Source organism: Nothobranchius furzeri, chromosome 18 (assembly GCF_043380555.1).
Source record: "Nothobranchius furzeri strain GRZ-AD chromosome 18, NfurGRZ-RIMD1, whole genome shotgun sequence".
NCBI lineage: Eukaryota > Metazoa > Chordata > Actinopteri > Cyprinodontiformes > Nothobranchiidae > Nothobranchius > Nothobranchius furzeri.
Window position 1 is genome coordinate 44,580,873 of NC_091758.1, and position 13,978 is coordinate 44,594,850.

A 13,978-nucleotide genomic window follows, 5' to 3' on the forward strand; every position below is an offset into this window, starting at 1 on the left:
TTAATGTTTAATATTAATTCTGGCGCCTGTTAGCAGCCGAAACACATCCTCACGTGCTTGTGGACATCATGCATATGGAGACATGACTGTAATAATAAGTAAATCAGCTGTAGCTTCAGTGTGCTCGTAGGAAACGTGACAAAAGAACACAAAACACATTTCTCTTTATGGCCTGTATAGTTGTCATCATCAACGTAGCATGAGTTACAGAATACATGTGACCAACTAACATTTCATGTTCTACCACCGGATGTTTGGATCAAAATATGAACCAATCAGATCTTAGATCAGGTGAGAGCCAGGCGTTTCCCGTCATCCTCTAGGTTTAGCAGCCGGTGTAGAGCAACTGCAGCGCCTTGCTCCAAAATCTGCGGCCGCCTTGATCTCACGAGGTTATCGTTGCCTACGTAGGCATGACGTCAGAGCAAGTCGGCGTCAAGTCGGACACAAATCTAACCGGCATGCACTGCTCGCCGATCACCGGTGGTCTAATCTGCGCAGAACTGGCTCATCTCGAACACGGCCAATGATTTATGTTTTCTCAGACATTTGCATCGCGTGCTAATGATGCGTTTCCTGTTCTAGGCTACTTGAGTACTTTTACTGCCCAGGCCAAACCCTAACCCAGGCTGCTTGTTCATCATCACTGAAATTAAATGTATTATTTTAACAAATTACATAAAAACCTCATGATGTGTAAAATAAACCAGACTAAAACAGGTTCCTCCTATACTGGCCACCAGCGCCCTCTAGAGGATCATAAACCCAAGTACACGTTGGTTTGGATGAGATGTTTACCTCTGCCGACAGGAGTCAGAGCTGGACTCTGGGGTCCCAGGCTGGGACTGTTGCTGAGGTTGCTATGGTTACTGAGCAAATCACTTCCTGTGCGCTGGGGGAGAGGAGGCGGAGTCTCTGGGGGCAGCAGAGTGGGCGTGGCGGGCAGCGGGATGTCAGGCGCGCTCTTCGTCCTCTCTCGGACTTTCTCGGTGTCCTTACCCCGGTCGGATGCGCGCTCCCGGCTGCTCTCCTTTCGGGGTTTGATCAGTTTGACCAACGCTTTGGCTCCGGACCACTGACTCCTCCTGGCAACAAACACACCATTAGTTTCATCAGCCTGGAGAACACAGGTGGTCCCTCCTCCAGGAGACGAGAGTCAACAGGAACATCTTAAGGTTTTACAACCCCCCAAGGTGCTTCACAACCCAATCAACATCTGAATAAAAGATGATGTCATAAAATAAAGTCTACGTTTATTAGTGTCTAAAACCTTTCTGTAAATAACCGTGTTACTTTTTAGGTGTGGGGTCGTAGAACTTGTACTGGTCCATGATCTTCTCCTCCAGTTTCTCTTTCTGTCGGCGAAGAGAATTCAGCTTATCGCTAAAGGGAGAGAAGAGGAAAAAACTCTTAAAACGAAAACATTTATTATTCAGAAGCTTCTAGATGAGTTTTTTATGTCTGAAAGCATAAATCCTAAAACAGCTGAGTTTTTCATGTGGAACAGACCCACAGGTGTGCTGCGTTTGGTTACTGTAGCAGTTTGTGTCACCGGTGGTGTGCTGCGTTTGGTTACTGTAGCAGTTTGTGTCACCGGTGGTGTGCTGCGTTTGGTTACTGTAGCAGTTTGTGTCACCGGTGGTGTGCTGCGTTTGGTTACTGTAGCAGTTTGTGTCACCGGTGGTGTGCTGCGTTTGGTTACTGTAGCAGTTTGTGTCACCGGTGGTGTGCTGCGTTTGGTTACTGTAGCAGTTTGCGTCACCGGTGGTGTGCTGCGTTTGGTTACTGTAGCAGCTTGCGTCACCAGTGGTGTGCTGCGTTTGGTTACTGTAGCAGTTTGTGTCACCGGTGGTGTGCTGCGTTTGGTTACTGTAGCAGTTTGTGTCACCGGTGGTGTGCTGCGTTCGGTTACTGTAGCAGTTTGTGTCACCGGTGGTGTACTGCGTTCGGTTAGCTTGCGTCACCGGTGGTGTGCTGCGTTTGGTTACTGTAGCAGTTTGCGTCACCGGTGGTGTGCTGCGTTCGGTTACTGTAGCAGTTTGTGTCACCGGTGGTGTGCTGCGTTCGGTTACTGTAGCAGTTTGTGTCACCGGTGGTGTGCTGCGTTCGGTTACTGTAGCAGTTTGTGTCACCGGTGGTGTACTGCGTTTGGTTACTGCTGTAGTTAGTGTCACCGGTGGTGTGCTGCGTTTGGTTACTGCTGTAGTTAGTGTCACCGGTGTTGTGCTGCGTTTGGTTACTGTAGCAGTTTGTGTCACCAGTGGTGTACTGCGTTTGGTTAATGCTGTAGTTAGTGTCACCGGTGGTGTGCTGCGTTTGGTTACTGCTGTAGTTAGTGTCACCGGTGGTGTGATGCATTTGGTTACTGCTGTAGTTAATGTCACCGGTGGTGTGCTGCATTTGGTTACTGCTGTAGTTAGTGTCACCGGTGTTGTGCTGCGTTTGGTTACTGTAGCAGCTTGCGTCACCGGTGGTGTGCTGCGTTTGGTTACTGTAGCAGCTTGCGTCACCGGTGGTGTGCTGCATTCGGTTACTGTAGCAGTTTGCGTCACCGGTGGTGTGCTGCGTTCGGTTACTGTAGCAGTTTGCGTCACCGGTGGTGTGCTGCGTTTGGTTACTGCAGCAGTTTGCGTCACCGGTGGTGTGCTGCGTTTGGTTACTGTAGGAGTTAGTGTCACCGGTGGTGTACTGCGTTTGGTTACTGCTGTAGTTAGTGTCACCGGTGGTGTGCTGCATTTGGTTACTGCTGTAGTTAGTGTCACCGGTGTTGTTGTGCTGCGTTTGGTTACTGTAGCAGTTTGTGTCACCGGTGGTGTACTGCGTTTGGTTAATGCTGTAGTTAGTGTCACCGGTGGTGTGCTGCGTTCGGTTACTGTAGCAGTTTGTGTCACCGGTGGTGTGCTGCGTTTGGTTACTGCTGTAGTTAGTGTCACCGGTGGTGTGCTGCATTTGGTTAATGCTGTAGTTAGCGTCACCGGTGGTGTGCTGCGTTTGGTTACTGCTGTAGTGTCACCGGTGGTGTGCTGCGTTTGGTTACTGTAGCAGTTAGTGTCACCGGTGGTGTGCTGCGTTTGGTTACTGCTGTAGTTAGTGTCACCGGTGGTGTGCTGCGTTTGGTTACTGCTGTAGTTAGTGTCACCGGTGTTGTGCTGTGTTTGGTTACATGTATAGTTTCTGCTCCTGGTGGTACAGCTCCTTGCTCTCCATGCTCCTCTCCAGCAGTGTGTGGTTCTGCTGACTCAGCAGGTTGATCTGACTCAGGAGGTGGTGGTTCTCCTCCTCCAGGTTCCCTTTCAGTCGACTCAGCAACTACACAACACACACACACACTTTAATCTCACACACTCCTGTGCTGCATGTGTTGACTCATACCACCAGCTGATATCCAGGTTTACCTCACAGTGGTTGTCTAGTTTGGTCATGGTGAGGTCCAGGTTCTGGTGCTGCTCCATCAGCGAATCGTATCGGGCCATCCACTGACTCGCTTCCATCTGAGTTGAACTTAACGAGCCCTTCAGCTCGTTAACTCGCTGCTGAAGCCCTTCATTCTGCTCTGTGTGCTGTGATTGGCTCAGTGCCAGCCTGGATACAACAGGAGGAGGAGCCTTAGCTCAGGTGTGAATTTGAAACTTTTACAGACAGAAGACTCAGGGTTCAGGTACCTGTCCACCTCTGTTTTCAGCTGCAGATTCTCCTGCTGCAGGAGACGACTCTTCTGGATCTCCTGCTTTAACTCCTCCTTTTCTTTTTGGCCACGCCCTTCCTGCTCCTCCCATTTCTCCTTCAGTTGCAATAATGTACAACACCTGCAGGCAGATGAAGTTAGTCACTACCAGCTGCACAAAGATCACGTGCCTCAGGGATCTGAAGAATGACTGATATTTCTTATTTTGTCCTCTAGAGACGTGTCCGCAGGTCCACTTCCTGTTGGGACAGGACGAAGGAGAATCTGTACACGTACTTGCTGTGCAGCGTCCGGTGCTCGCTCTCCAGCGCCCTCTGTTTGCCTTTCAGCGCTGCGTGCTGGCTGATGAGCTGCTCGTACTCCTGAGCCTGCCTCTCGTGAACGCTCAGCAGGCGTTCGTGATCGCTGAGCACGCTCTCTCGTGCTCGCCACGCCTCCTCACGCTGCCTCTGCCATGACTCCACCTCCGTCTCCAAGGCAGTGACCTGGCCTTGCAGCACAGCATTCTGGGCCATGAGAGAAGCACTCTGGGAGGAGATGGTGGTGTTCTCCACCTGATGGATGAGAGATCAGTAAGAACTCTGGGATCAAGGGGAATCTGTCTGAGGTGGAGCGAGCAGCACCTGGAGCTTTGCTGTCTGAGTGTGTAGCGCCGAGTTCTGCTCCTGTAGCGTGGTGGTGTGACGCTGCAGCGCCACCATCTGGTTGTTCAGAGAAGTGTTCTGGTTCTCCATCTGTTTGAGCTGCTCCTTTAGCAGGCTGCTCTCCGTCTGCAGGGAGGCATTCTGCAACAACAACCACAAAACCCTCATTCAGACCTAAACGGATGTTTCAGGGTTGATCTGGAGTCTGAATCCATCTCACATTCTTTTCCACGGAGATGAGATGATCTTTGATCCTCAGCAGCTCGGCCGTGGCGTTGCGGTCGCTCCCTGGTCGCTGCTGAGAGATTTCATCTTCCTGCTGCTGGCGCAGAGCCAACACCGTCTCACGGACCTGCAAACACACGTTCATGGATACGTCTGCTCTGGAGACCAGGTCTGGATCAGGACTGTAACAGAACCACACCATGGTCAGCTCATTCCGTAGAGCAGCGTTCAGCGTGTTGCTCTCCTCTAGTTTCTTCTCCAAACTGGAGATCTTCTCTTCCTTCATCTTCATCGTCTGTTGGACAGTTTCCTCCAGCCGAGACTCCAGCAGCTGGTACCGGCTGAAAGGTCCATCAGAAACAAACTGAACATCCGGTCAGGAACAATTTTTCTCCGTCAGCCTCCTGGGATGAGTTTCCAGTTACCTGCCCTCCAGCGTGAGCTCCTGCTGCAGCAGCTTCTCTCGGTTCAGACCCATCTTCTCCAGCTCCTCATTCAGCCGTTCCAATTCCACGTTCTGCTGCTGCACACTCAGCTTCTCAGACACCAAGTCCTACACACACACACACACACACACACACACACACACACACACACACACACACACACACTCCTATGATCACGACTGATAAACCAGGAGGTGGGTATGCTGGGTGACCTTTGACCCTGTCTAGATGCTCCTGTGTGGACCCTGAAGACTGAAGACCTCACGCACACACACACACACACACAAACACTCACCTCTCTCAGCGTCGCCAGCGTTTTCTTGTCGATCGTCGCGCGTTTCTGCAGTTCCTTGTTCTCACGCTCCAGCTCCTTGGCTCTGACAGACACCTCCTTCAGTCTCTCTGCCTCCTTCTTTAGGACCTCCCCCTCCTTGGCGGCTGCCTTCAGTCGGCTGGATTTCTCCTCCAGCTCCGACTCTTTGGTCTCCAGCAGCGTTCGGATCCTCCAGCTCTCCTTCTCCAGATGCTTCCTGCTTTTCTCTGACTGCTCCAGATCCAGCCGGAGCTTCTTTCTCTCTTCATCTCCCTCCTCCCTTCTTCTCCGCTCCTCCTTCAGTTCCTCTACTTCCCTCCTCAGTTCCTCTTCTCTGCTTTGAGTCTCTCTCAGCTTCCCGTCTGCCTCCCCCTTCTCCTCTTTGCTCCTCTCCAGCTCCTCATTTAATTGGAGCTTCTCCTGGTTCAAAACAGACATGTTCACCTCTAGCCTCTCGCTTCTCTTTCTCTCTCCCCGCGCCTCCTCTTTGGCCTCCTCTAGCCTTCTCTGGAGCTCCTGGGTCTCCCTCTGCATCTCCTTCAGCTCCTCCTGTAGTATTGGCAGGCGGGCAGATGAGGAGCGCAGGTTTTCCATGGAGCAACGGAGTTCCAGGTTTTCCTTGGACAGCAGGCCATTCTCCATCTCGTGTTTTGCCAGCCGCTGCAGCTCCCGTTGCACCTCCTCAGCCTCTCGCTTCAGCTTGTGCACCTCCTGCTCCAGGGAGGTCACTTGCTTCTCCAGCGTCTCCGAGCGCTCACTGCACGCACGCAGAGACACAACCTGCAGGAAACACAGAAATCACTCAGATCCATTCCCAGGAAGAAGCCTGTGGGTCCGATTCGGTCGTCACCTCTCGATTCAGATTGTCCCTGCTCCTCTCCAGACGGGCTACCTCCCTCTCTGCCTCCTCACAGCGCCCTGCTCGCTCCCTCAGCCTCTCCGCCTCCTCACTAACCACCTTGAGTTGCGTCTCCAGGCTGGCGAGTCGGGAGCTGGTGTCGGTGATGCTCTGGTGCAGCAGGCGGTTCTTCACTTCCACCTCGCGGACTCTCGCCTCGCTGTTGGACTGAGCGCGCTCCTGTAGGGACGCCACCGCCTCCGACAGGTGCTGCTTCTCGCTCTCCAGCTCTGAGATCTGATTGGACAAACAGAGAAGTAACCCGAGGACGTGTTCTTGTGTTTTTAGCACACCGCAGCTGCTCTGAAGTACCTGTCGGTCCTTCTCGGCCCGGAGGACGTGCATCTCCCGCTCCAGACTCTGTTTCTCCTTCAGTAGCTCCTCCCCTAGAGACTCCATGTCCTGATTGGTCAATCGCTCCTGGTCCAGTAACCCCTGCAGGTGCTCCAGCTTGGACAGACAGGGTTAGGATTAGACTGCCTGGTTGGTATGAAAGTAAAACTCATTTCTGTGAGAGCAGAGTAATGTGTGCATGCTCGGTGATTCGTGTGGAGGAAGAGAGCTGCGTGATGCGCCGCCCGCCCTTGAGCCGGCTGTGTGCCGGCGCGTGTCGTGCCTGCCCTGTTGCTCCAAACAGCCACAAAACGATTTGAAATAAGAGCGATGAGGCGATTTTCCACCATATTCTGAATACGAACACGTTTCCTACCAACGTAGATCCTGGGCGAGTGGCTGTTTTCTGACAGAAGAACTAAGGAAGTGACATAAATACAGAAAATAAATACATATGATATGAAAACGTGTTCTCGTTTTTATGCTTCAGATCAGATCGGGACTCGGTATCAGCAGATCCACAAAATCAAAAGACTCGCACGCGACTCGGGGCAAAAACATGACATAATCATGAATCATTTTGCCAAGAGGTCTTACAGGTCACCACCTTGTTGCTGAGACTCTGCTTCTCCCTGTCCAGCTCCTGAGTGTGGAGCTGCTGCTCCTGTAGGAGATGGTTCTCCTCCTTCAGCCTCTCTATGGCGGCCTGAAGCTCCCGGTTCTCCTTCTCCACCTTCAGAACCCGACTGGAAACGCACTCGTTCAGCTCGTGGACCAGAGATTTCCGAGCTGTGGAGCAGAAATGTTAGGTCATCGATCCGTTTCTTATGTGTGGCAGCACTGGGCTTCCGTAGACCTCAAACATCAGGCTGCTGGTTTTAGCTAACAGAGTTAGCATGGCTACGTGATCAGCAGGTTGTTGATTAGCTAGAGGGAAAACGTCAGACTGCTGCTTGAAATCGCTAATCTGGAGTTTCTAATAAAACAACACGCTGATGTTTCAGCCGACTGATACGGTGGCCCGGGAGGGTCAGGGCTGGACTCCAACAGCTCTCAGCCTCTCTTTTGGGCCATTCCCATCTGTACCGGGTCGGCCCGGGCCGGGTAGCGTAGGTCGTTTACATATCTGGGTGGCCTGGTACTTTTCCGGGCCAGCCAAGGCTCATTCTCAGCCCTCTTCTCGAGGAGGTCTGCTTCAGGCCGACCAGGGCCAACACACCCACTGCTGACAGCAAATCCACACCTTCCATTAGAGCAAGCCTCTGATTGGTGGGTAGAATCAGCCCACATGGGCTTAAGGCAAGGATGTGTGGAATCAACCGGGCCAGGCTGCGGCCAACTGGAGCTACCCGGCCCGGGCCGACCCGGTACAGGTGTGAATGGCCCATTAGAGCATCTGTGGAGCAGAACTCAAACGACATTATTCTACGTGTATATATTAAACTTGGATGTATCCCGTAGCGCAGAGATAGCCAGCGGAAGGGGCTGGTTATCTCTGCGCCGTGTCCGGGTTCGGGTCGGAGCCGTACTCTCGGTGTTGGTGCCGTCTTGGTTCTTGCTGAGCTGCTCCAGCTCCCAGCCCAGGTGAGCAGACTCATTCATGCTCTGCTTCTGTCCGATCTCCAGCAGCATGTTCTCCTCCACCAGCTCCTCCAGCCTCCGACGCTCGTCGTCTCGCTCCTGCTCACAAACACACACCCAGGGTGATCCGGTCGGAACGCTAAGTGTGTGTGTGTGTGTGTGTGTGTTTACATCTGACACATTAACCCTCCCACATGGAAAGACTACTGGTGTAACAGAGCCTTTGCTCCTCTGTTTGGACATAAACACACTGATGATGGTTCCTCTGAGTCTCAGGTCTGTAACTAACAGAACCACTGGAGGGTGCCGACAGATTATTGTTTATTTTAGCTCTAGACCCAGTTTCAGTTGCTTTTCCTGTCAGAGGCGTGGCGCCGTACCATTTCCAGGTCGTGTATTTTAGCCCTCAGCAGCAGGTTGTCCTTCTCCAGGGTGTGCAGCTTGTCACAGCGCCCTCTGGAGGCGGACAGCTGCTCCTCCAGCAGCACTTTGGTCTCTAGCAGGGTCAGGTTGTCCTCACGAAGCTCCTGAACAAACACAAAGGTTCACAGAGCAGCCCGTCAGAACCAGCTGCTTCCTTCTGTCTCCATCTGAAAGGATGTTAGCTCCAGGTGTGTGTGTGTGTGTGTGTGTGTGTGTGTGTGTGTGTGTGTGTGTGTGTGTGTGTGTGTGTGTGTATCCAACACACATAAGCAGCTCTTCTTCCGGCCACAGAGAAACACGTGGATCGTCAGCAAAGATCATGTTTATTTTAGTGGTTCTCTCATGAATGAGCGCTGCTCGTGGGTTCAACAGCAGAGGGAATTTAACCAGCAAACCTCAAGTAAAACTAGTTGTGAGGTAAGCGGTCTGCACGATGAAGGTCCCGTCGTACCTCCACTCGGGTCTTGTAGAAGTGAACGTCGTTCAGCTTCTCTTTACATCGACTCAGTTCAGCCTCCAGCCGGTCGACTCGACCCGCCCGCTCCCTCAAAGAGTCCACCTCATCCCGGTAGGCGCGGACCGACCGGGCCTCGCAGGACAGCGACTGGTTCTACAACACACACACACACACACACACACACACACACACACACACACACACACACGTTTATATCCTTTAGAATCACACAGAGATCATTTGAAATTGGGGGGGGGGGGTTTACAGGGTGGGCACCCACCACCCTAACCCTAACCCATGACCTCCATGACCTCCATATTCAGGTATTTGACCACAACTCAAACGGTCTTTATTGTTTCTTTGAACTCAAACCTCTTGTTTCAGTTTCTGTAACTCCTGATCCAAACGCTCCACCTCATGTCTGGAATCCATCAGCTGCTCCGTCTTCTCCTCCCTGCAGACGACAAAACCCAAACTGTACTGTAATCTAAAATTCTCCCTCCTGGACTGTACTGTAATCTAAAATCCTCCCTCCTGGACTGTACTGTAATCTAAAATCCTCCCTCCTGGACTGTACTGTAACCTAAAGTTCTCCCTCCTGGACTGTACTGTAATCTAAAATCCTCCCTCCTGGACTGTACTGTAATCTAAAGTTATCCCTCCTGGACTGTACTGTAATCTAAAATCCTCCCTCCTGGACTGTACTGTAATCTAAAATCCTCCCTCCTGGACTGTACTGTAATCTAAAATTCTCTCTCCTGGACTGTACTGTAATCTAAAATTCTCCCTCCTGGACTGTACTGTAATCTAAAATTCTCCCTCCTGGACTGTACTGTAATCTAAAATCCTCCCTCCTGGACTGTACTGTAATCTAAAATCCTCCCTCCTGGACTGTACTGTAATCTAAAGTCCTCCCTCCTGGTCACAACAATGCACAAAAACAACAGAACAAAGAGTGAAGTTGCAGACTTGTGACTGTGGGAACGTTTCCAGGGATCGTTCTGACCCACGGATCAGCTGTGTGATTAAACTCCTGCTTTATCAGGACAGATAATGACGTCCAGCTGCTGTTTATCTCAACATGGAGGTCACGAAAATAATAACTTCCTCCAAAACTTCCTGGAACCAACGACTAAAAGTGTGAGAAACCCTTCTCTGGGAGGTTTATCAGTAACAAATCTTAAATATCAGATGAAAAAGGCGTTTCTTGATCCTTTTCCTGCAGGATTTGACTCACAGTTCTTGTCTGTATCTGCGGAGCTTGGCCTTAGTATCAGCGAGCTCCACAGACAGGTGCTGCTTCTCCTCCTTACTCAACGCCGCCGCCGTCCGGCCTCCTTTCTTTACTCCCACGCCCTCAGAACCCGACCCGTGTTCTGGGCTGCTTCCTCCCAGGTTCCTGCAGCCTTCCTGGGGCTGCTGGCTGGATAAGTAGTCCCTCTCCTGGGTCAGATCTACGATCACCTGGAAGGCAGCGTGAAAACTGGTTTATGGTAAACATCTGGATCGTCTCACAGCAGCTGGACTAAAATAATAAACAGTGAACTATTTTGTCCTGGTGTTAAAAAGAAAAGAAAGTTGGTGTGAAGAGTGGAAAGACGCCAAAAACGCATGAAATGATAAAATATCTGAGCTGAAACCAAAGTGATGGAAACAACTGAAACCCAAACTTCTCCAGAAGAGCCGAAGAAGAAAATGTTTACAGAGCAGCTGTGACGGATCAGGCTCCTGTTCTCGAGTGTTAACCTACTTTCTACGTTGTACACCAGCCACTCTTTACTGAGCTGCTTTCAGCCAATCACATCCTGTCACCAGCAGCTGGAGGCGGAGTCGAGGACACACACGGCTCTAAGCTCGTACCTCGGTAGCTTTGTCTCGCTGGTCGATGAGCTGCCGTAGCGACGCCGCCATGTTACGGGACATCGGCTCCAGCTCTTCTGGACCGAGTTCGGCGCCGTCGTCCAACCAGGACAGGTCCAGAACGTTCAGCTGGTTGTGAGTCACCTGCAGGAAGAAACCCACGAGCAACCACAGCTGAGCTTAGTGTTTGTCACCAGAAATAAATCCAGTAACGGTCAACGCTTCACTGAAACCGTAAATAACCGTTAGTCTGGTCCGACCCAGCAGCAGGTGGAGACAAAAGCTTTCAGGTAAATTCCTGCTGATCATCAACATAACATGGGTCTGTTTACCTCCAACATCTAAACGGGTTGGGCCTACAAACACCAAACCCTTCAGAGACCTGAACCTCATCCTCCCTGGTGGTAAAGTCCTGATGTTCCTCATAAAATCTGATTAATTTAAACATTTTCTGACCTCTGAGATTCAAGGATCTCTAAGGAAAAAACACGCTGGTGAAGGTTCTCAGTCGTCCAGAACTTTTAAAGATCAATAACACAACTTTACTCTGACGACGAGGAAATGAGGTCTGGTTTTACGGAGCTACAACAGGAAGAAGTCGCGAGCGTTTATTCAAAATGGATTCATTTTGCAGGATTGTTGTTTTTGTGCGTCTGAAGAAACACGAACGACTATAAAGTCACACCGACCTCCTGGATGAGAGAGACGATGGCAGCCTGGGTCTCGATGTCCAGCAGCTTGATCTTCTCAATCATCTCCTCCTTACGCTCACACTGGACACACACACACACATATGCACGCACGCACACACACACACACGCACACACACAGTTGTTGTTTTGGTTTCAGGAGGAAATGTGTTTAAATGCAGGAAACAAGTTTGTCTGAGCAAAGAACGTCTAAAAGTGAAAAAACTAAAAGTTTTCATTCTCTCACTCTCTCCTTTGTAAGCCTCCCTCTTTCCTGAAACCAGTCCAACCAGTGCAGGAAGACAAAGGGAATCCACAGAGAGGGAGATGACTTAGGAATGGGAATGTGAGGAAGGAAGAAACAAAAGATAACAAGATGAAAACTGGAGAGCTGACCAAACAGACCAACTGTACAGGCCTCCTGACCTTTGACCCTTGACTCATCATTCACATGTTTAGCATGCAATAAACTCTTAGATCAAGACTCTTAATCTAAAATAGTTTAGACTCTTATTCTGAAAATCTCAATGGCTGATTCCTGCAGTAAATCAGGGATCCATCTTAAAGCCCCGCCCACGTCCCGTACCCGCTCTATTCTGCTGCACACAATCAAGATCTGTGCTCAGACATGCAGACCTAAACGTTTCCTAGGAGAGGGTGTGTGTGTGTGTGTGTGTGTGTGTGTGTGTGTGTGTGTGTGTGTGTGTGGGTGCGCTACCTGCACAGCACAGCCGAGGATCAGCAGCAGGAGTCTCTTCACTTCCTCCATGCTCTTTGCTGAGGAAACAGATTCATGGTGAAGATCACACACACTTGATCTGAAGCTAAATTAGAAAAGTTCTGAACAAAGTTATGGATCTGCAGCAGAACCGGAGGATGATCATTCCTAATCTCCGACCTTGGGAAGTGCTAACAGGATTAGCATGCGGATGATACCTGATATTGGGTCCTTGGCGATGTGGAGGATGTTGGGCAGGGCCATGACCACCAACTGCTGCAGAGTTTCCTGTAGGACAGAAAATGTTGGCAAAAGAGCAAAACTTAGTCTTATGATGCAGAAACTCCGAGTCTGACCCGGAACTCTGAGGAATTCACCTGTCTGAAGTCCTTTTAACACGAAACAGCTAACAACCAATCACACTGACTGGTAAAGATGCACCGGTTCTGATTAGGAGGGCCGATACAGATGCCCGTTTCTCATCCAGCATTTGCTTGATTCCACTTTATGTTAAACTAAACTAGCTGATCAGAGGTGGGAGATTATGGTCTGGCTGCTGGGAGGAGAACTGAAGACAACTGCCAGAAGGTTCCAGGAGTCAGAAAAGACTTGGCAGAAAGCTGCAGATAGACTGTCACGGTGTGAAAATGACCAGAGAGGCTGGAGAGCAGTCGCGTTAACGTTCTACGTTATTTAATACGGAGTTTAAAACGGCTCTAATCTTCTCACACAGGCCCGTACGGATGTTTTTAAGGTGCGCTCTGGGCAGATCTGTGAGAGAAAAGTGAGCCACGCTGGCTGAAAGGGGACAAAAATCCCCGCGTGCATTTACGCGATGGCAGTAGAAACCGTTTGTTTGGGGCTTTTCTGTGGATCTGCGACAGTCATGTGACCTGGAAGGAGCTGCAGAAAACGACACGGCAAACACGGTTTCTGCTGCTTCTTCAGCACTTTGGGCAACAGGAAGTGCTTTGAAAATAAAATCTGACTTTACTTGATACCAATAAAGCTTAATAATAATAATAATAATAATAATAGAATGCTGAGTAAAAAATATGTGCTTGCCCGTTTAAACGGCACAACACAGACAGGTTAAAGAGTCTGAGGAGTGTTTGCACCGCTTCGGTCTACGACGGCAACACGCGTGTCTGCTGCACCTCAGCTTTGATGAAAACACCTGCTTCAGACACGACTCAGCTGACCCAGACCGTGTGTGTGTGTGTGTGTGTGTGTGTGTGTGTGTGGACCAGCAGACACAGGAAACACCCTGCCATCAACAAAGAGTGTGTGTCTGCATCAGGAAAGAAAAGCCAGCTGGGAGGGAATGCTTTCCATTGCTGAACATCCTCTCTGGTTTCGCAGACACACCTGACTGAACGTCTGGTTCAGAAACTTTAAAACAAATAAAAATGGATTCAAATCAGAAAGAATTCAAATAAACGACAAATCAGAGACGGAGAAGCAAAACACATCGTTCTGTTGGGACTCGACGAAACACAGCAGGGAAATACGGTCAGAGGAAGGTGTTTCGAGGAGACAGGAATACTATTCCTCTGTGTGTGTGTGTGTGTGCGTGTGTGTGTGTGTGTGTGTGTGTGTGTGTGTGTGTGTGAGTGTGTGTGTGTGTAGGAAAGCGACAGTCAGCAGGGAGGGGCAGCATGAAAAAAACACCCTGGAAAGCTGACGGAACAAACATATCCAGGCAG

The 13,978-nt window shown here is 50.4% G+C and overlaps 1 protein-coding gene across 3 annotated transcripts in view; it reads right to left on the reverse strand.

The window, feature by feature from the left end:
* The window catches only part of ccdc88c (coiled-coil domain containing 88C), a 36,389-nt gene that overhangs the window by 7,256 nt on the left and 15,155 nt on the right, over window positions 1-13,978 (reverse strand). For 2 of the 3 annotated variants that reach the window (XM_070547116.1, XM_070547118.1), the window contains exons 4-27: window positions 12,491-12,560; window positions 12,273-12,331; window positions 11,802-11,885; window positions 11,555-11,638; window positions 10,866-11,009; window positions 10,243-10,469; window positions 9,378-9,459; window positions 9,000-9,158; window positions 8,506-8,652; window positions 8,074-8,224; window positions 7,152-7,333; window positions 6,524-6,661; window positions 6,164-6,448; window positions 5,296-6,093; window positions 4,980-5,107; window positions 4,754-4,895; window positions 4,550-4,681; window positions 4,309-4,470; window positions 3,962-4,239; window positions 3,663-3,806; window positions 3,396-3,582; window positions 3,164-3,309; window positions 1,294-1,383; window positions 799-1,085 (exon numbers count right to left, since the gene is read on the reverse strand). In XM_070547116.1, coding sequence (XP_070403217.1) covers window positions 799-1,085; window positions 1,294-1,383; window positions 3,164-3,309; window positions 3,396-3,582; window positions 3,663-3,806; window positions 3,962-4,239; window positions 4,309-4,470; window positions 4,550-4,681; window positions 4,754-4,895; window positions 4,980-5,107; window positions 5,296-6,093; window positions 6,164-6,448; window positions 6,524-6,661; window positions 7,152-7,333; window positions 8,074-8,224; window positions 8,506-8,652; window positions 9,000-9,158; window positions 9,378-9,459; window positions 10,243-10,469; window positions 10,866-11,009; window positions 11,555-11,638; window positions 11,802-11,885; window positions 12,273-12,331; window positions 12,491-12,560 — 4,306 coding nt within the window. The remainder of the gene's footprint in view (window positions 1-798; window positions 1,086-1,293; window positions 1,384-3,163; window positions 3,310-3,395; window positions 3,583-3,662; window positions 3,807-3,961; window positions 4,240-4,308; window positions 4,471-4,549; window positions 4,682-4,753; window positions 4,896-4,979; window positions 5,108-5,295; window positions 6,094-6,163; window positions 6,449-6,523; window positions 6,662-7,151; window positions 7,334-8,073; window positions 8,225-8,505; window positions 8,653-8,999; window positions 9,159-9,377; window positions 9,460-10,242; window positions 10,470-10,865; window positions 11,010-11,554; window positions 11,639-11,801; window positions 11,886-12,272; window positions 12,332-12,490; window positions 12,561-13,978) is intronic. The other variant, XM_070547117.1, reaches the window with a different exon arrangement.